General features: G+C 41.1%; 1 protein-coding gene across 1 annotated transcript in view; it reads right to left on the bottom strand.

The window, feature by feature from the left end:
• The window catches only part of sim2 (SIM bHLH transcription factor 2), a gene marked incomplete at its 5' end in the record, with an annotated part of 58,027 nt that extends 39,173 nt beyond the window's left edge, over positions 1-18,854 (bottom strand). Inside the window, 2 exons of the mRNA XM_082548813.1 lie at positions 13,598-13,680; positions 18,680-18,854. Coding sequence (XP_082404939.1) covers positions 13,598-13,680; positions 18,680-18,854 — 258 coding nt within the window. The remainder of the gene's footprint in view (positions 1-13,597; positions 13,681-18,679) is intronic.
• Positions 18,855-21,028: the final 2,174 nt, after the last annotated feature.

Here is a 21,028-nt window from a genome sequence, read left to right as displayed (position 1 = left end):
GCCTACTGAGGTATTCTTGCTCATTTTGACAAGATTCATAGGGAGTATAAATATTAAGAATGATAAAACTGATATTATTCTGTGTATATTGTATACACCAGTCTACATTCAGTCTAACGGGCTTTATCACAGGGTCTATTTTTTTGTCCCAAAGCACAGCAACCCCTCCAGGTATTCTGCCTCTGACTATAGCTGTGCTGAGATCAGTTGTTGATTCCCCCACTCCCAAAAAACTTGCCTTTAGACAGTTAAGTTTTCCCAGGTCGTGTTTGGACAACCATGTCTCCTGCAAGCATAAAATGTCACATTCTGCAAGCAGACTGTCCACAACAATCCGTCGAGCTCTATCCTCTGCACTCTGTCCCAAACGTAGACCATGACAGTTGTAAGATAATACCCGGATAGACATCTTCATGTTGATACGTTGGTACCAGAAGGCGCAGTTATCTCCCCTGCTGGATCCACTGTGCTTGGCACCACCGTACCGGGCTTACGAGGTTCATAAAAACGCCGGACCAGAGCCCCTTCAGGCCAGAGTTCAGGATTGTACATTTCACCCACATCATTACATTCAGCAGTAACCTTGAAAGAGCCGAACCTGCTACGTTTACTAGCAATTTTTTGACAGGTCACATCTCTTTTGAGTTTCTCTCTCAAATACAGAGCAAGAGTTTCTGCATCTACATCCAGGGCAAATTTAGTGGCAAATACGCTCACCAATTTAGTTTTCACAGTTCTGATTGTACTCACAGCTCCAGGGCCGATAATCGATACAGGTCCAGGCCTCTTATTGTGTCCAGTGGTAGCAGCATGCATTCCTGAACCCGAATTAACCTTCTCCAGCTTGTGACGAGGCTTGCCATTTTTCACAACTTTACTCCATTGTGGGGAGCATGTAAGAAGCACTGTCTCAACGGGATCCTCCGTTGTTGCAGTAGTTTCCATATTACGACCTGAGGCTGTCGTCGGAGCCCGATCTTGACCACATAGCAACATCTCCGGACAAAACGCTGAAACTGTCCCAGTCCTTGAAGCAGCCAAAGCTCCAGCTCTCTGCCTTCCGCGCGGGCCGCCTTTACTTCGACTCCCCCACTGCTCCTCTGGGTGTTTCCCCAGGGCAGGGGTCAGCAACCTTTAACATCCAAAGAGCCACTTGGACCCGGTTTCCACGCAAAAGAAAACACTGGGAGCCGCAAATACTTTTTGAAATCTAAAATGAAGATAACACTGTTTATATTGTTTTTTTTTTTACCTTTATGCTTTGTGTGAACAACTAAAGTAAGTAAGTAAAGTTTATTTATTAAGCGCTTTTCACAGACAGGCAGTCACAAAGCGCTGTACACAAATATTAAAATAAACAATACAATCAATAGACATTATGCACAATGTAAAAGATCAAATGTAAATAATGTAAAGAATATAAAATACTCAGATCAACAAAAGGCTTGTTTGAAAAGAAAGCAACTAAAGTGTGTTGCTTATGAAATCCATGAAGTGCTACAGAGCAAATTACATTTTATTTATGTAATTAACACATTTTGAACTCTTAAAGAAATATAACAAAAGGAAAGCTGAACTAAAATGATCCATGTAGCAAGGAAAAACTGTTGTGAGCCGCCACCCTCATATCGCCTTTGGGCTTTTGGAGCCTTGACCTGACTTTTAAAAAGTAATTGGAAAAAAACCACTATGCTGCTAAAAATAAATAAATAAATAGATATTTGCAAAAAAAGTCTGGCGCTGAACAGAAATTGTCGCGCTATGCTTCTTTGTTTATTGTGCATAAATAGTGAATTGTCCTGACACGATATTGTGTTTCGCTTCTGTTATTATGGTACATTGACAAAAACATATACTTTTATTCACAGGATAAAACAGTTGTTTTGTATCACTAATTGCCCAGTACGATTACAGCATACAGTCTTATTGTCACTGCTACATTTCTGTAACGCGTACCAGAAATTATTTCTACTACTAATTAATTACCATTGAGTTCAAAGGTTATATTAATAAACGGTTAACGAATGTGTATTTATGAAGAAGATTTGTGAGACTGGTAAACTTATGATACGTACGATGGTCTTTACTTTCTACACATGCATTTCAAGGTCCTGCACCCATCCGTTGGTAAACTGTACCTGGGCTTGTTGCAGTGACCTGAAGTTACTAAACTTCACGAGTGTATGCACTCACTCCAAGAACTGTGTAATTATAAATATGAGCGTGGTGAAAGTTGGGCAGCACGCTAACGTCTTTTGTCCCTCTGTGTGCTCGTAAGGATCTGACACTTTCACTGGTTTGATTTTTTTCCTTGTATCTTTTCTTTGACTTTTCATTAAGTCTGTCTTTGTACGGACCGGCATTGTTCTCCTTCGTTTTGTACATACCTTTTTGGGGGGCAAAGAAAAAGCAAGAATTTATTGGAACCGAAGAATGAACGTTTTGCGGTGCTGCAAATGCTTGCATTTGATGCGGTACTTGGATTGTTTTGCCACGAGTTCCCGGCATGCAATGCGCGAAAGTCACGTGGTCTTTCAATCTCTATACTGTTGTGTTGGTGTGTGTTGGGCTGTGAATTGAAAAGCTACAGCCGGCTGTGTGCGCACAGCAACCGTGTGTGAAAAGCGGTCAATAAAGAGATGCTGAAAAGCGTGTTCATGCAAACATCGTCGGGTCTGCTGTGATATGTTTACAATAAGACTTATGGTCCCAGGACTGTAAGCTGTCATCTGTGAGGCGTGAGCGGTGTTTGTTTTTAACATAGTTCAGGGTGGAGAACAGCTGCTGACATAATGTGGATCCGAAGATCCATAATTGGCCTACCTGGGGTTGAAAGTCTCGATAAATGCACGGCGTTTCGGGGGGTACACCGCTTCCGCGAGTGTGACGCTTATTTTCAGCAATGAAAAAATAATAATAATTTTATTTTTATATTTCAAAATCACAATAATCTTCCAATTTAGAACTACAAGTTAAAAAAAGAACTAAACACAAATAAAATACACTTCAGCTAAATACCTAAATACTAATTTATTTTCCCAAACCACCCGGAGCCGCAAAATAAAGACTAAAGAGCCGCATGCGGCTCCGGAGTCGCGGGTTGCCGACCCCTGCCCCAGGGGAAAGTGGGAAGCGGTCCCTGACCCCATTCAGTGTAACATGCTCAGCCGGTACCTCAGGCCGACACTCAAGAGCAGTCACACGTTGGTCGACCTCCACAGCATTGGTCATAACTTGCTCGCAGACATCCGCCTGTAGTTTAACTACATGTTTTAAAGCACCCACCTCAGCACACAGCTGGTCCATTCGCTGTAGTAGACAACACATCCATGCTGGAGTATGTAACAGGCGGCAAATCATCCAGGTGATGAGAGACAAATCTTGGGATATTCTCCCCACACTCATTCAGCACTTTAAGACATAAATTAATATTGTTGGTGTCTTTATGCTGTCCTTTATATCAGCGGTCCCCAACCTTTTTTTTTGCGCCACGGACCGGTTTGTGACCGACAATATTTTCACGGACCGGTCTTTAAGGTGTCACGGATAAATACAACAAAATAAAACTAGTACCGGTACCGAAAAAAAGAAGATTTATTCATAACACATGTGAAAAGACCCAGGAAAACCGAGTTAACGAAAAAAACGCTAACAAAATAACGCTGAAAACCGATAAAAACCCTGAAAACCATACATTTCACACCCGACTCTCACTCTCGCGGCCCGGCACCAAATGACTCACGGACCGGTACCGGTACCGGTTGGGGACCGCTGCTTTATATCCAACGACTGTGAGGTAGTGAGGCAGAGCTCAAACAAAACTTTCTTGGAGGCTTCAATCCCCTCAGATTCAAATGTGTTCGTGGCCAACAACAGAATTTCATCCTGACTTAAAGTTTTGATTTTTACAGCAAGGAAATTAAGTAGCTCATCCTCTACAATTACCTTTCCATCAGTTGTTTTATATGATCTGGTTTTAATCGTAACCGTATGAAAGTCGGAGCTACGTCTGCACCACCACCTGCTACATCCGCCATCTTGCCCACAAGGTATTTTCATGACTGAACTTGTTGCACAAATGGCATCCTATCATGATACCATGTTAGAATTCACCAAACTCCTCAGAGTGACTCTTCTTTCACAAAAGTAGAAGCAGTCTAACTCATGCCTAGGTGCTTGATTTTATACACCTGTGGCCATGAAAGTCATTCTGACACCTGATAATGATTTGGATGGGTGAGTGAATAGTGTCAACATAGTGTAATTTCAGATTTGCAGCTGCATGTTCTGGACTCTCGGGTGAAGAGAAGATGTTCCACACCTCTGTTGGTGAGGCGGCTATGCAGATCTGTAGCCTGAAATCTTTGGTGCTTGTCATGACAGTATTAGCCGCGCCAAACAGTATTACTGAAAAAGCTACACATAGCTTTTGGCACTGATGGTGCTTTTCCAGATGTGCAAGCTGCCAATTTCACAGGCACGAATGCACCCCCTTCCTATCAAAGGTGCAGGTTTCGAACTGAGTGCTGATAACAAGCTGGAGTCCTTAGTCCTGACAAAAGTTAATTTTAAATTAGCTTTGGCCCAGAGAAGATGGCAGTGATTCAGAATCATGTGTATTCTTCTTTGTATGATAGAGATTTATCACTATAGGTGAATCACATTTTGCACCCTCACTGTGAAAGTCTATGCCACGAGAAGAAGATTCCGTTCATTAGTCGAACCTCGGATACAGGAGGAACAATGCGGTTTTCATCCTGGCCATGGTACACTGGACCAGCTCCTTATCCTCTTGAGGATACTTGAGGTTCAAGGGAGTTTGCAAAACCAGACTACGTGTGTTTTGTGTACTTAGAGAAGGCATTCAACCCTGTCTCTCGGAGTGTCCTGTGGGAGGTGCTTCAGTTTGCTCAGTACTTTGTTCAAGTACCTTGGGGCGATCGTGGCTCAAGAGTTGGGAGTTCGCCTTGTAATCAGAAGGTTGCCGGTTCGAGCCCCAGCTCCGACAGTCTCGGTCGTTGTGTCCTTGGGCGAAACACTTCACCCGTTGCCTACTGGTGGTGGTCAGAGGGCCCGGTGGCGCCAGTGTCCGGCAGCCTCGCCTCTGTCAGTGCGCCCCAGGGTGGCTGTGGCTACAATGTAGCTGCCATCACCAGTATGTGAATGGGTGGATGACTGGATGTGTAAAGCGCTTTGGGGTCCTTAGGACCAAGTAAAGCGCTATACAAATACAGGCCATTTACCTTTGGCCACAATACAGCCTCAGTTTTTTTTGAGTATGATGATACATGCTTGGCACACCTATTTAGGGCAGTTTCTCTCACTCTTCTTTGCAGAACCACCAAAGGTCCATCAGGTTGGATGTGGAGCATTGGTGCACAGTCACATGCATGTTTAGATCTCTCCAAAGATGTTCAACCAGGGTTAAGCCTGTGTGCAAGTCTGCAAAGAGTTCAGTCTCTGTTTCATCTGACCAGAGTATTTTGTTTCTCATGGTCTAAGTATCCTCCAGGTGCTTTTTAGCTAACTCCAGGCAAGCTGTCATGTGTCTGGATGTGTTACTGACTACGATGACCTGGATGACTGAGAACCTTCACAGACACGTTACTGAGTAATGGCTTCCATCTGGCCACTCTACTATGCAGGATTGACTGTAGGAGTGCTGCAGAAATGGTTGTCCTACTGCTAGGCTCTCCACAGAGCAATACTGGAGTTTTGTCACAGTAACCATCAGGTTCTTATTCTCCATAACTAAGACCTTTCTATCCCAGTTGCTCAGACTAGTCGGGTGGAGGTGGCCAGCTCCAGAAAGGGTCCTGGTGGTTCCAAACGCCTTCCATTTATTGATGATGGAGGGCATTTTGCTCATTTGGATGAGGTGGAATTTGAAGACAATTCAGGTAAACATACCTTAATGACTGCCAAAAGCTGCCGGTTCTCCCTACAATGCTCTTGTCCAATGTATAGTCCTTATGGAAAAAGATGGATGAGCTAGAAAGCTTGGGTCACACTGAAACATGACGTGAAAAACACTTGTGGCCTTCATCAAGACATGGCTCTGTATCCAGATCAGGAGAAGGAGCTGGCACTAACTGCATCCCTTTGTGTCTGGACCGTTCAGTGGAAACCACCAACAAGCAATGGGGAGGTGTGTGCTTCTACATCAGAAACGGTCCTTTAACACTGTGGTGGCTCGTGAGAAGCTCTCGTGACATTGAGCTGTTAACAGTCTCACTCCGACGCTTCTACTTGCCCTGTGAATTTCGCCAGATGTGTTTCACAATTATTTACACTCAACAAAAATATAAACGCAACACCTTTGTTACTGCTCCCATTCCCCATGGGATGGACGTAGAGACCTAAAATTCATTCCAGATACACAATATAACCATCCCTCCCAAACAGTGGTCACAAATCAGTCCAAATGTGTGGTAGTGGGCACATCTGCCATATTGAGATAATCCATCCCACCTCACAGGTGTGCCACATCAGGATGCTGATCTGACATCATGAGTAGTGCACAGGTGTACCTCAGACTGCCCACAACAAAAGGCCACCCTGGAATGTGCAGTTTTGTCTCACAGCAAAATGCCACAGATGCCACAAGCAATGAGGGAGCGTGCAATTGGCATGCTGACAGCAGGAATGTCAACCAGATCTGTCGCCCGTGCATTGAATGTTCATTTCTCAACCATAAGCCGTCTCCACAGGCGTTTCAGAGAATATGGCAGCACATCCAACCGGCCTCACAACCGCAGACCTCGTGTAACCACACCAGCCCAGGACCTCCACATCCAGCAGGTTCACCTCCAAGATCGTCTGAGACCAGCCACCCAGACAGCTGCTGGAACAATTGGTTTGCACAACCAAACAATTTCTGCACAAACTGTCAGAAACCGTCTCAGGGACGCTCAACTGCATGCCCGTCGTCCTCATCGGGGTCTTGACCTGACTCCAGCTCGTCGCCGTAACAGACTTGTGTGGGAAAATGCTCACATTCGATGGCGTCTGGCACGTTGGAGAGGTGTGCGCTTCACGGATGAATCATGGTTCACATTGTTCAGGGCAGATGGCAGCTGAGAATGTCCCAGTTCTTGCATGGCCAGCATACTCACCGGACATGCCACCCATTGAGCATGTTCGGGATGTGCTTGACCGGCGTATACGACAGCGTGTACCAGTTCCCACGAATATCCAACAACCTTGAACAGCCATTGAAGTGGAGTGGACCAACATTCCACAGGCCACAATTGACAATCTGATAGACTCCATGCGACGATGTGTTGCACTGCATGAGGCAAATGGTGGTCACACCAGATACTGACCGGTTCTGGGTCCCCAGACCCCCAATAGCGCAAAAAACTGCACATTCCAGGGTGGCCTTTTGTTGTGGGCAGTCTGAGGTACACCTGTGCACTACTCATGATGTCAGATCAGCATCCTGATGTGGCACACCTGTGAGGTGGGATGGATTATCTCAATATAGCAGATGTGCCCACTACCACACATTTGGACTGATTTGTGACCACTGTTTGGGAGGGATGGTTATATTGTGTATCTGGAATGAATTTTAGGTCTCTACGTCCATCCCATGGGGAATGGGAGCAAAAACAAAAGTGTTGCGTTTATATTTTTGTTGAGTGTATATTCATCTGTGTGACGATGCCTCTGTTGCATCTCTGCTGATTGCTGATGTAGCACAGAGGCTTGACACAATTTGTCCAGATGCCCAAAAGTGCGTCATCTTTGATTTTAAACATTTAAAACTGAACATTTGTGACAAGTTGTGCGTCCACGTCGTTGCCCCTGCCTTCCCTTCGATCACCATACCACAGCAGTGTGTATTTATTGCACCCATACACCCTCTTCATGGAGACTCCCATGTGAGGTATAACTTGTGAGATGCTGGTCAGAACACAGCATCTCATCTCTTCAGGCTTGCTTTGGCTGGTATCATTTTTATAATACATGTGGCAACAACATTAATGATCTCTGTTAATCTGTCTCATCCGATGTTCCCTCTAATGTTTCATGTGTCTGAGCGAACACACAAACTCCCGGAGCGTCCCTTGGACCACTGTGAGCAACAGCAGACGTGTGCACTGTGGTCACGCCAGCATCCAATCCATCCAAGTTACATGTTTATTAAAATAATCAAATTACTACGGAGCCCCGCAGGGGACATGGGAGAAAAAAAAATTAAGACAGACTTTTGCGAGATCTCGCAAAACTATCTCGGGATCTCGCAAAAGTTTTGCGAGATCTCGCAAAACAAACTCAGGATCTCGCAAAACTTTTGCGAGATCTCGCAAAAGTTTTAGCCGCATTCTTCCCGTTAGCTCGAAGCTAACGGGAGGTCGAGACCTACTACAGCTGGGAGGAACACCGCTTTCCCGGCACATCGTGCCTCGACCTCCCGGTCGGCTTCGAGCCGGCGTCCGAAGAATGTGGTTAAAAGTTTTGCGAGATCCCGAGTTTGTTTTGCGAGATCTCGCAAAAGGTTTGCGAGATCCCGAGTTTGTTTTGCGAGATCTCGCAAAACTTTTGCGAGATCTCGCAAAAGTTAATTTTTTTTTCTCCAATGTCCCCTGCGGGGCTCCGTAAATCACAGCATTTATGTTAGACTACTTTTAATTACCTGCTTTAGTCCACTTACAATGAAAATTTAAATAAATCTAGTTCATGACCTGTGCAGCATTTTAACACTATTGGAAGGAAAAATAACCTGAACTCCAATTTCGAAAACACAACTTCTTCTTTTTTATTTTTTTATAAAGCTCTGACTGTATTATGAGTCTGTGGTCTGGGAGAGAGTCCTGTAACTCTGTCTGCAAATACAGTAAATAATGACCAATGTTGGGCAATTAATTATATAGTTACTTCTTCAAAAAAGTAACTGAGTTATGCAAACAACAAAGTTTTTTGCAGCTGTTTACCTAAAAATGCAGCCAAAGCGTTTTTTAAACAAACATTTCAAACTATTTACAGAACAATCAGCTGTTCTGCATCAAATCTGATGCCACACAAATTATTTGTGCCGCTCCAAAAAATAATTTCTGTCCACTATGAGATGAAGGAGAACAACAGCCTGATACCTGCAGGCCTGACAGCAGCAGATGTGTCACTGCTGTAACACCTGTAACACTCAGCAGGCGCCTCATTGTTCAGTAAATAGAAACAACGACAGTATTCAGGAAGAAAAACAAACATTGCAGATATTTTATCATAACTCTGGTTTTACGTGGCCGATCAACACGATTTAAAAACTGGTATAAAGTCCACACTTTGTCCGTCAGTTGTTCCGTCTGTCCTGCTCACATCTCCAATGGTTGGACACGTTGTCATTAACGTGGCTTCACTCCACATCAGCCGCTTTGCTAAAACACCGGCACATAAGGACGCTGTCATAGCCTGTCAGCCACGTTGATTAGCTGCATACGAATGTGAATCGCATCATTGGCTGGATTATGGCATAAGGTGGCATCGTTCTAATCCCATCCAGGAGCAGCCAGTCACTGACTAACATGCAGAACAGAATTGTTAACGGATTTATTTTCATTTCAATTCAGGTTAGATTTTTTTTTGTGTGCAACGCAGATTTTCTGTGCGCAGAGAGCGAGCCAGCATTGCGCAGCTTAGAGGGAACATTGGACTCATCATATATCACTTTTGTCTGGACTCCACCTAAAAAGTTATTTATCCAAAAAAGAAACGTTGGATAACCAAGGAAATCAAAGCATTCATCAATAACAAAGAAACTGATATACAGATGTGGAGACGTTCCTGAGAAAAAAGCTTTCTCCAGAGAGGTACGAAATTAAAAACGCTAAACAAAGTATAAGGCTAAAATTGAGGTGAATTATAGAAATAAAAACCTTACAGCTCCCTGGCAGGGAATCAAAAATATGCCCTCCATTAATCAGTATGCTAATGCATAACAGCTGTACTTGCATGACTAGTAATGGAAACCTTTGAAAAGATCCTAAAAAGTATTATTGTGTCCTTTAAGGTCAAGGTCAAGTTTATTTATATAGCACATTTCAAACAGCCGATGCTGCACAAAGTGCTTAACAATATAAAAATGGTATTACAAAGCAACAATGTAATACAATATTAACAATAAAAAACAATAATAGGACAATAAAAGAATTAAAACAATAACTAAACTAATTCAAATAAGACCAAAATGCTTGGGTCATAGTGTGTTAAAAGCCAGGGCATAGAAATGTATCTTTAGTAATGATTTAAATTGCTCAAGTGTTTGTGCAGATCTAATATTTAAGGGGAGACTATTCCAAAGTCTGGGACCTGCCACAGAGACGGATCTATCACCACGGGATTTGAGATTAGTCCGTGAGATGGACAACATTAGTTTTGAGCTAGACCTCGTGGTTTTTCCTGGAGCATAGGCAGAGAGGAGCTCAGACAGGTAAGGAGGGGCTCAGGCATTAAGTGACTTAAAAACAAAAAGTAAAAGTTTAAATTGGATCCTGTAGGAGACAGGAAGCCAGTGTAAAGAAGCTAAAACTGGGGTTATATGCTCTCCCCGTTCGGTACCAGTTAACAGGCGAGCAGCTGCATTTTGAACCATCTGAAGACGATGGATGGAGGCCTGATCTAGACCATAACACAATGAATTGCAGTAGTCCAATCTGCAAGTAAGAAAAAGGTGAATAACACGCTCAAAGACGTTAGCCGGGAGGGATGGCTTTACCTTGGCCAGCTGTCTTAACTGAAAGAAGCAGGACTGAACTGCTGCACTCACCTGCTTATTCAATTTAAAAGAACCATCAATGTAGACACCAAAAAAAACCCAGACACAATAAGCAGTCTGAGACATGAAAACGGAGAACTTATACAGTATATATAAATCGGTCCACCACTCATTTACACATTTGCCAGTTCTTTTTAGTATGTAAACCAGGGGTGGGCAACTCCAGGCCTCGAGGTCCTGCAGGTTTTAGACGTGTCCTTGATCCAACACAGCTGATCCAAATGGCTAAATTACCTCCTCAACATGTCTTGAAGTTCTCCAGAGGCCTGGTAATGAACTCATCATGTGATTCAGGTGTGTTGACCCAGGGTGAGATCTAAAACCTGCAGGACACCGGCCCTCGAGGCCTGGAATTGCCCACCCCTGATGTAAACCAACAGCTGCTGGACTTGGTATGAGAAAAGATTTATAATTACGTTTTCTGATGACACTGTCCTCTTGTCCTTGCTTCAAGGCAGGGGCGGATCTAGAGGGGTGGCATGTGCCACCCTAAACTGATCTCTTGCCACCCCTATGCATATGACAGTGTTGTTTATTAAAATAAGGTAGCATTAACACTTTGATCCCAGCAGCAATTAAAATTGAATAAAATTGAACTGACCACCACCACAAATGGTTCAGCCCATAGCGTGGACCGGCTTTACTTCTTGTTGTCAGTAGCAACAGATGCCTATGACCGTGCCAGAGCACATTTGAACAACACCATGGGCATTTCAGATTTTACACAGGTGGTGGGTTGGTCTGGAAATGGAATGAAGGTGAGTGTTATTAACCCTCTGTGGTCCACGGACACGCTGCACCTCCAAATCACATGACTGATGTAAGCTGACATAGCAACAAGCTGCAGCCACGCTGAGTCTGTGTTTCAGCTTGTTTTGAAGGTTCGGACTTCAAAGTATACACCAGTTTTTACATTTTAATGACAGGCCACTAAATCCAGAGTTATGATTAAAAAAAGAAGTATAAGCAGTTTTTAAAAAAGCATTTTCTCAGGACAGCATAAAAAACAGTAAAGAAAGAACAAAAGCCACCTCTTTCCTATCGGTGGAAAAATGTACCATAGATAAATAGTTGTATATAACTTTACTGTTTACAAATATGTGCACAGCTTTTTCAAAATTTACACGTTAAATTTGCATTTCAAGTTATATATAATAAATCATTTACTAAACATTTCTGTGTTTTTCACAGTAAAATAATATAACTACTACTAGGATCTTATATTTTGTGTGTGATTTCAGATCAGTTGTGTTAATACAGTATGTCAATGAAAAAATAACTGCAAATTCAGACACGTGAGGTTGAGCTGAAAATGATGACAAAAAAAACATTGTGAAATACAAATGTAAAATCAAAAGCAGTGAAAACTGGACATTTTGGACCTCAGAGGGTGAAATCATGAAAAAATTAGATTTAAATTCTTGTTCATGACGGTGCAGATTTCTGACATTTGGTGTAAATTTAAGCAACAATTTTATTTTTTCTAACAAAAACTTCAGTTAGACTTGTGTTTGTATGTGAACCGCCCCATGTTGTGTAGCTTTCTGGATTTTATACTTATTGGGCTACATATTTATTCATTATACAGGCTGTACAGTACATCTAATCAAAGTTCACATGTGTTATGTAATTGAAATGTTTAATTATGTGGGCTACAGAAATAACTAAGTTATAGAAACACGTGTATACTTGCTGCATTTGAATCATTTAACCATATGTAACACCTGCATATGAGTTTGTTTTTTTAAAGGCTTTAATTTGGCCACCCCATTTGATTTCCATGCTTCCAGGTCCTGAGCCTGTCCATGGCCCTGTTTTACCCAAATTTGTGAAGTGGAGGTTACAAACAGAGCAGTCTTTGACCATCAACTCAAGTTTGATATGAACACATAGTCCTTCATAAAACAGGTTCAACAGAGAATATACTTGTTAAGAAGATTGAAATCTTTTAATGTTAATAAGCAAGTTTATATTGTGCATTTATAGAAAGTCTTAAAATGTTCTTTTATTCAGTGTTTTTCTATCAAGGGCAGAAACTCCCTCAGCAGTACTGTTAAGCCCTGCTCCAAACTCACAGGGAGAAGAGAGCTTTGGGTTCACTCTGGGAAAATAAAGAAGGCAAGAAACATGATTATCCATCCTAGACATATTTTTTCATCTGAGTCCAGGATGTTGTCTCAGGTCACCGTAACCTTGTAACCGAATGTAGAACAAACAGAAGCTTAAAATCCTTCCATCCCTCAGCCGTTAGATGACTTAACGCTGACAGGGAGTATTTAGACATTTGTACTTTTAATATATTTATTCTTGACCTCATGGTTTGTTGATCTGTACCTTGACATGCATCAGTGCTTGTGATTAGTATTTAAAGACTGCAGGTTGTGTGAGCAGGTAGTTTGGATATGCTGTAAACAAACTGGGGTTAATAGAGTTATCTGAATCTGTCATCAGGATGGCTGTGTGCAGGAGGAAATCATCTCGTGTGTCCCAGGAAACTGTTAGCTATGTGCTGACACCATCATTTAATTCATATGATATTCTTATCTTTCTTCTGCAGAGATATGAGGACCATATTGCATCATTGCATCAAAAGTCATTCCCAGATGTGGTGTAAAATGCAAATGTCAGAGGAACCCAAATCATTTAAGGAAAAATAATCGTTTAAGTCCAAATTTAGCTCTTTGTCATATCAAAGCACACCAGCACTCGCATGCAGTAATCTCATTTTACACACGGCATCAGTTTCATACAACACGTGATAAGTTAGAGGAAACTGTGTAAGAGCATAGAACGATGACATGGTGGGTTATTGGTTATACTGACTTGTAAAAGGTGGGTACCCAGCTCCTTTGCCATGTTGTCCAGAGGACTGAACCTTGTTGACTGCCCCCATCCATCACCCAGACCTGCACAGAGAGACAGACACAATCAGAGAGACAAAGGCTGGCTCCATCGGTCACACGAACCAGACTACGGGACAAATTAAAAATATATCTTTGACAAACACGCACACGGTCACTAGAACAAAGTTAATGTCACACATTCATTTTCTTTTTTACATGAAGAAAATATTCTTTCACAAAGTTTTTGGGCAAATGAAGCCGACCTTAATAAGATTAAATAACTGAAGCATCAGACATGCTGATTTTTTATTTCACTACAAAGCCAAGCAGTGGAAACTTTATTTATTTGATGCTGATGCCATCAGAAGAGTATTAAAATAATGTGTCATGATTTATATACAAAAGGTTGTTGGAAATTTGTCATTGTTTGTTTTCATTGGAAGAAAAAACAAGTTGGGTTTTTCGTAATTTTTACAATCTGGGTGGAATTAAACCAAAAATATTTAATCTCTAGAAAAACTTTTAGAATATTTGGCACATTTTTCTACTATAAATGTTTATTTATGTGTCTAATTAAGGGTAAAAACATGATATTTGTGACACTGTTGCTGCTGTCCAACATACAGGATCAAAAGAGTTCAAAGCACTTTGCACAACTTTCCTCATTCATTGAATTCATACATGTGCTTTTTTCTGTTTCTGTTTTCCATTGAAGTGCTTTCTATCTGACATTTACACATATTTATAATGTGATGGCTGCATCGGAGAGCAGCTTCGAGGTTCAAGGATATTTGGCGTGCAGACAGGAGCAGATTGAACCACTGCTGTTCTTCTAGAATCGGACCGTGTAGTATTAAACATAATTCAATTTTCAGATCAACAGGAAATCTCTAATGTTAACTTTCCTTTTCCAAGACTATTCTCCCACCTATGCATGAGATTTGCCTTCAGCTGTGTATTCTGTATGTTGGCCAGCTGACATACAAAAATGAATCAGTGGGAGTATTCTGAATATTCTGAAAATATGTATTTTACTATATAAAGTTATTACAGTGTTCTATAATTGAATAACATTATTGAGCTGCATCCTTCTTTGTATACACAATGGAACGAATTACTACCTACTGTATGTAGGTATGCTGTGCCGTATTTACACAGTATGTGTGGGAAAATCTGAAAACGGACAATAAGGGGGCGATGAAATATGAGAATCGGCCTGAAGCGTTAAGGCTTGACATAATTCATCTAAACTCTTTTTTGTCACCTCGTCATGGTGGTGTCCCAATCACACAGTGGAAGGTTTGGTTTGGTTTTAAATCTATGACTTGGAAACTAAGTGAAGCATTTTCAGGCTACATAAATATGGAACAGTTCATCTCTGCACAGTCAGGTCCTTCAAAGACAGAACTGTAAACCAGTGTCTCTGCTAATCAAGCAGTTTGAACTAATTCTGCTTTTAATATCAAAGTTATTTCACATGAAATCTGCTGAAAGCCAGTGAGTGAAGAGATGTGAGGAACACAAAGTAAGTGTTTGAAAAAAGAAGGAGAACAAAGTTAAATTGTTGTTGTTGTTTTTTTACATATTGGAGTGAATTGTGTTATTGTGTCATTAATACAAAAACGTCCAGTTAAATTTCTCTAACTATGCCAGTAATCTAGACATTTGCTGCCAGCACAATAATGTCCTCACAGTCAGTCCTGACTCCAGGCTCTGCTGTGGACTGGTGTGTGCATGGAAAAGAGACAGAAGCAGCTTTACATTGAAAAAGGTTTTATACTGCAAGTATAAAAAGTTGACCTGCCATCAAATGACTTAATATATGTTTCTGCATTTTTCACACTGTATGTCCGTGCTTCACGCTCCTATCATGAAATTTAACCATACGTCTGGGACAGACACATTTTAGCTGTTAAAAGACATGAAAAGTATCCAACAAAATGAGACATAAAAAGCACATTTTTAAAAATCCATATTGAGACAAGTGAAACAAATAAAAAAAAAAACAGTGAGGTACACTCTACAGCGTGTTAATACTGAAGAAAGGTTGTCTCGATGCATGCTCGAGAATCTGGGCACAGAAATCAAGTTGATTCTCTTCATCCAGGTCTGAAAATATCCACAAAAACAGGATCAAGTTTCTGGGAATGCAAAAAGTATTCTCTGAATTCCAGTAAAAAAATAATGCTATCCTCTATTAGAGGTCGAATAAACTGTAAAGAGTAAAGAATATTTCTCACAACCTCAGTTTGAGATTGTTGGTATTTTCTCTGGATTGTTGTTCACTCTCTACATTACAATATAAATATAATGTCATAAACAGCACAAGAAGCTCATTTCTCTTCTGCAAAGACACCTGAGTGACCTGCTGTCCCAGCACCCATCAGAGGTCAAACTGAGGTACGATTTCTTCCCCAAGGCCACTGGAACTACAGATGAAATCAAATAGCAAAATCAGAATAGCCACTGTGTAGCTTTCAACATGAGTACTGACATGATACAGTTTCACTCTGCAATACTATAGCTTTTACTTTTGAAAAACAGCATATATATATATATATATATATATATATATATATATATATATATATATATATATATATATATATATATATATATATATATGGTTTTTACATTTATTTTTATTTATTTATTTTACATTTATCAGTTGGACATGTTGGTATTTGAAATTATACTACATTTAAATTAGGGTTGTTGCTTTTTTAAAACAAAATATTAAACCATTCAAATAAACTGTAAAACAGTGATAGGAGTCATCTCACAGCCCGCCAAGCGTCCACTGAGGAAATAAAAAAAATCAACAGAGTTTTTATTTTGCAACAGTCTCTGGAGGAGCGACTGGAATCGGGTTACACTTGCCTTCATTACTCACAGAAGGCTGAAACGACACTAGTCATCTTTTAATAAAAAGAACGTGTGCGGACTAAAGAGTAGTACACGTGTACCTAATACTGCGTAAACTGTAATGTTCATTTAAATGGAAGGAAAATAGAGCAAAATAGGTCATATTAACCCGCAACACTTAAAAAGTCACGTAATCACACTACTATAATAGCATGTAATTATATGTAATTGTTTAACGTAAAGAATGTTTGTATGTTCACATTGTTTTGATGTCAGGTGAGTATTTCTACTTTGCTTCAAAGCCAAACTAATGTGACGGTAACTCGATTTCAATCCTTTGAGTTCAAAGTTTATTTTGCACAACGACACTGATGAGCTAATAAGACCAGAACAGTTTTACAAACGAACAACAGATATTAATAATTAATAATAATCAATAACGCAATAAGATCACGTGACAAATATATTTCAACGTGTATGTGACAGCAACAGAAGTGAAATGCATGCTTGTGTATTTCTTTTGCATTTATGTATATCTCGGTATGTGGGTAATATTTTTAACACATGTAAAACTGACAATTTGATACAAAAAGATGTTTTTTCATGTTTACATTCCACTTGAAATTTCAACTGAATGAAATATTTTCTGTTTTTTAACTGCAAACAGAGAAAAACAAGAGTCCTGCATTGTAACTGTTACAGTTGTTGTAATCCTGTTGGTTTTAACAGATGACGCTGATGTCAGCCTTCAGGCGGGATAAATGCTGTCAGATTATCCCGAGGCTCCCGATGTGGAGCGTTTAGCTTCAGCCAAAATGATGCCAAACTAAACTCTGAACATAATAAACATTTAGCAGAAGAAATAAGCTCTCCGTATCAGAGCGATGCAGTGAAAGAAACAGACTATCAGAGACAAACGAAGCATCCTTCGTTAAAAGCAGCCTCAGCCGTGCAGTAACAGGCCCACGCTTATCGCTGCGCTCACTTTAACACAGGCTCAGCGCTGCTAACACGTTTAACTTTGTCACATTTACAGACACGAGTCATTCTTTCACAGATCCACAGAAAGTACAGGCCACATCTGGAAGCTGAAACCCATTTTCAAATGTAAAAAGAATGCAAGCTGCGATCTCTGCTGGCGAGAACAACAACAACAACAACAATAATAATAATAATAATAATAATAATAATAATAATAATAATAATAATAATGAAGCGCTTCATAACCTCGCTCCTCCATATTTATCTGATCGTCTCCATACAGAGAGTTTCCCTTCTGTCTGTTCCACCTGCCCGCCTGACTACCGTGGGGCTACCGTGGGACTTGTTCTGCCCGAGTCTTTGGATGCACTTTCAGCAGATCTCCGGACTACAGACCTCCTCTCTACTTTAAATCGCGTTTTAAAACCATTGATTCTAAGTCGATTTTAACCTTGTTTAGTTTTTATACTTTCATTTTTGTTTTTTTATTTTTCATTTACCTTTTGTTTTTATTTTGTTGTACTAATGTAAGGTGACGCCTAGAAATCAAATGTATTATTATTATTATTATTATTATTATTATTATTATTATTATTATTATTATTATTATTATTATTACATTCTATTTTTATGCAATATTATTAAACCAAATAAAGCTCTCCGTATGGAGACGATCAGATAAATATGGAGGAGCGAGGTTATGAAGCGCTTCATTATTATTATTATTATTATTATTATTATTATTATTATTATTATTATTATTTCAAAGATCGTTGGACTTCCAGCATGAGAACACGTTTGTGCTGAAACACAGCGGCGTCCCTGAGCAGGACTCTGTCTTTCGTCTATGACGCCTTTAGAAATCCACGTCTCGTGCATCTGTATGATGAAACTTTGTTGTCATTCGTGGATTACAGCTGGATTAGTCTTCAAACTCGGTAAGAATCCACGCGAGAACGACCAACGGGCAGGTCAGTGACTGAAGCAGACTTTCCGAGTGTTGACAGAGTTTTCCCGCACTGCCCCAGTGCCCACGGGCACTAATGAAATAATTCATCTTGATAAATGAGTCGTTTGAAGCAGACATCAGTGTTTAAACTTCCAATCTACTGTGTCCATCTAACTAACAAAATAGTGATTAATAATTATTGTTATTATTATTGGAAGAAAACCTCTGTCTGAATCGGCTACAAATGAAAGGGTGTCGGGTGCCTACCGTCGGGGAGAATGCTCCGCATCCGGAGGTAGCTGCTCGTCAGCCGGATGATGGAGGCCTTGTCCAGCTGGGAGGTGATGGCCGCCGGCAGAGGCAGCAGCTTGGCCAGCTCATAAAACTCTCCGTTCTCTTTCTCTCTGCGCTTTTTCGCGGCATTCTTTGATTTTTCCTTCATTTGAAGAACTTTCAGTTAAACGCTGCTTGCATGAAAACACGCGACGAGTCAGAAACACGGCGTTTCCGTGAGAACGACTCGCTGTGTGTCGCTGCAGTGCGATGTGCTGAGTGCCGGAGAGGTCCGAGAGTCCCGGGCCTCCTATGCCCGTGCAGCAGCGCAGCTCCCAGCCCTGGCAACTTTACACTCTCACCTGTGCCACGGCACGCGCTTTCACAAGCTGCAGTCCAAACTCGCGAATGCCACGTCCACTTCACCCGGTTTCCGCGGCCCTCTGAGCTACAGCCTTACAACTATTCAAGCACAGTCACATCAGAATATAGACAGCAGACCTGTCTCTCCGCCCGCTGCTCACTGTGTGTGTGTGTGTGTGTGTGTGTGTGTGTGTGTGTGTGTGTGTGTGTGTGTGTGTGTGTGTGTGTGTGTGTGTGTGTGTGTGTTTCTATTTGTCCTGTAGCTCTGCAGTAAAACCAGTATAAGTCTTCTGCGCACTGAACCTTAAAAAATTAAGAAGATAAAGAAATAAGAAAATATTTTACACATTAAAGTTCACTAAAAATCACAGTTTTGCCACTAACTGGTCTAAGTGCAACCAAAAACCAGTTCAGATGTTTTAAAGTAGCAAGACTATTTCTCAACAAGCAAACACAGGTCACAATGTTAACAACACAGAACACACAACAACACATTTACTGAAACGTTATGAAGGCCTCAGCATAGCAGGCGTTTCCCCAGACAGCTCAAACATGAAGCAGAATCCTGCAGACTTCCTGGAGAGGGTCTCTGTCAGTGAATCATTCATGCCACCAAAACTGTAACACTTATTCCACACAATAAGATGACAAAATTGTATTATTTTAAAATAATTGTATTATTGTAAATCATTCTCATTAGCAGAACAAGAAGGAAAACCTCCTGACTTCTGTTTCTTCCCTTTGCCACACATCCACACAGCCTCCATGTTCACGACCTGCACCTGTGCGCTCACAGCGTTTGATAGAAGACGTGAGAAACTACATTCAAGTTTCTGTCACACGTGTTTCAAAGGTTGCCCACCGAAAGGACTGATCTGTGACGACTTCACCAACAGAGTGATTCTGACACATGTTGATGATGTTGGAAAGAAGGTCAGCGGTCAGAAGCCCGAGTGGGTAAATGCTAGTTCAACAATCGTTTTAGTGCTCCAAGGTGTCACAGAATCAATTCATCAAAGTCATTTTACTTTATAACGAGAGGAATTTCATCCTAGCCGCAGCAGCTGAGTGTGGACTGGATAGTAACTGGAAGAAAAAGGTTTCTTACATTCCTGTAATCAGGCCATTTATTTGCACTGGCAGTAACAGCACGGCTATCGTTTTCTGCACGGCTGTCTGTGGTGATGGATGAACATTGCTCTGGCTAGATTGGAAAAATCTTTCCAAAGGTACTTCCTGTAGACTTCTGAATCTGGGCTTGCAGTGTTTTAACAACCAGATTGGACAGTTAATATGTTTTATGTCATTAGTTTCATCGACACGTCTGTTCATTATTAAAACACCTTGGTACAATATGACATAATTCAACTGGATCACACACTGCAGCCTCGAAAGTACACAAAGATTTAAACCAGAGAGCAGAATGTTAAACAGCCTGTGCCATATTATTAAATACAGCAAGTACCAAATGTGTTTCTACAATACTGTCTGCATCGTTACTGTGAATTCCATCCGTTTAGATTAGCCAGTGTGTAAAGCAGAGCATGAAAGGAATTAAAATGAACTGTTTGATTAAACGGAGGACTTTGAGTATCTGTCACTTTTATGGTTGGTGTAGGCGAGCAGCAACTGTTGTGTTCACACACTTCCATACATTCATCATCGTCTGCATTACAATACAAACTGCAAACATTAGTGAAGCATGTCTGAGTGATTCACTCTAATATTCTCCTCGTGTAAGAGAAAAACACAGCTGGCAAAAAGTAAGCCACAAAACATTCCCGTCCACAACGTTCATACTCGTGTGCCTCGTTAGCAAATCCACTACCTTGGTAACATTTGAAGAGAGCTCTGTGCTGCTGAGACGGTCAGTAAATCTGGTCCCAGTGTCCTCCAGATGCACAGTGAAACTAACCAGCAGTGTTCAGGCTGTTAATGCTCCACAGGTAAGAGTTCTGTTTGAGTAAAGAAGGCCTGTAG

This window comes from Aulonocara stuartgranti, assembly GCF_965226115.1.
Source record: "Aulonocara stuartgranti genome assembly, chromosome: 10".
Lineage (NCBI taxonomy): Eukaryota > Metazoa > Chordata > Actinopteri > Cichliformes > Cichlidae > Aulonocara > Aulonocara stuartgranti.
This window is presented reverse-complemented; position numbering and strand designations above follow the sequence as displayed.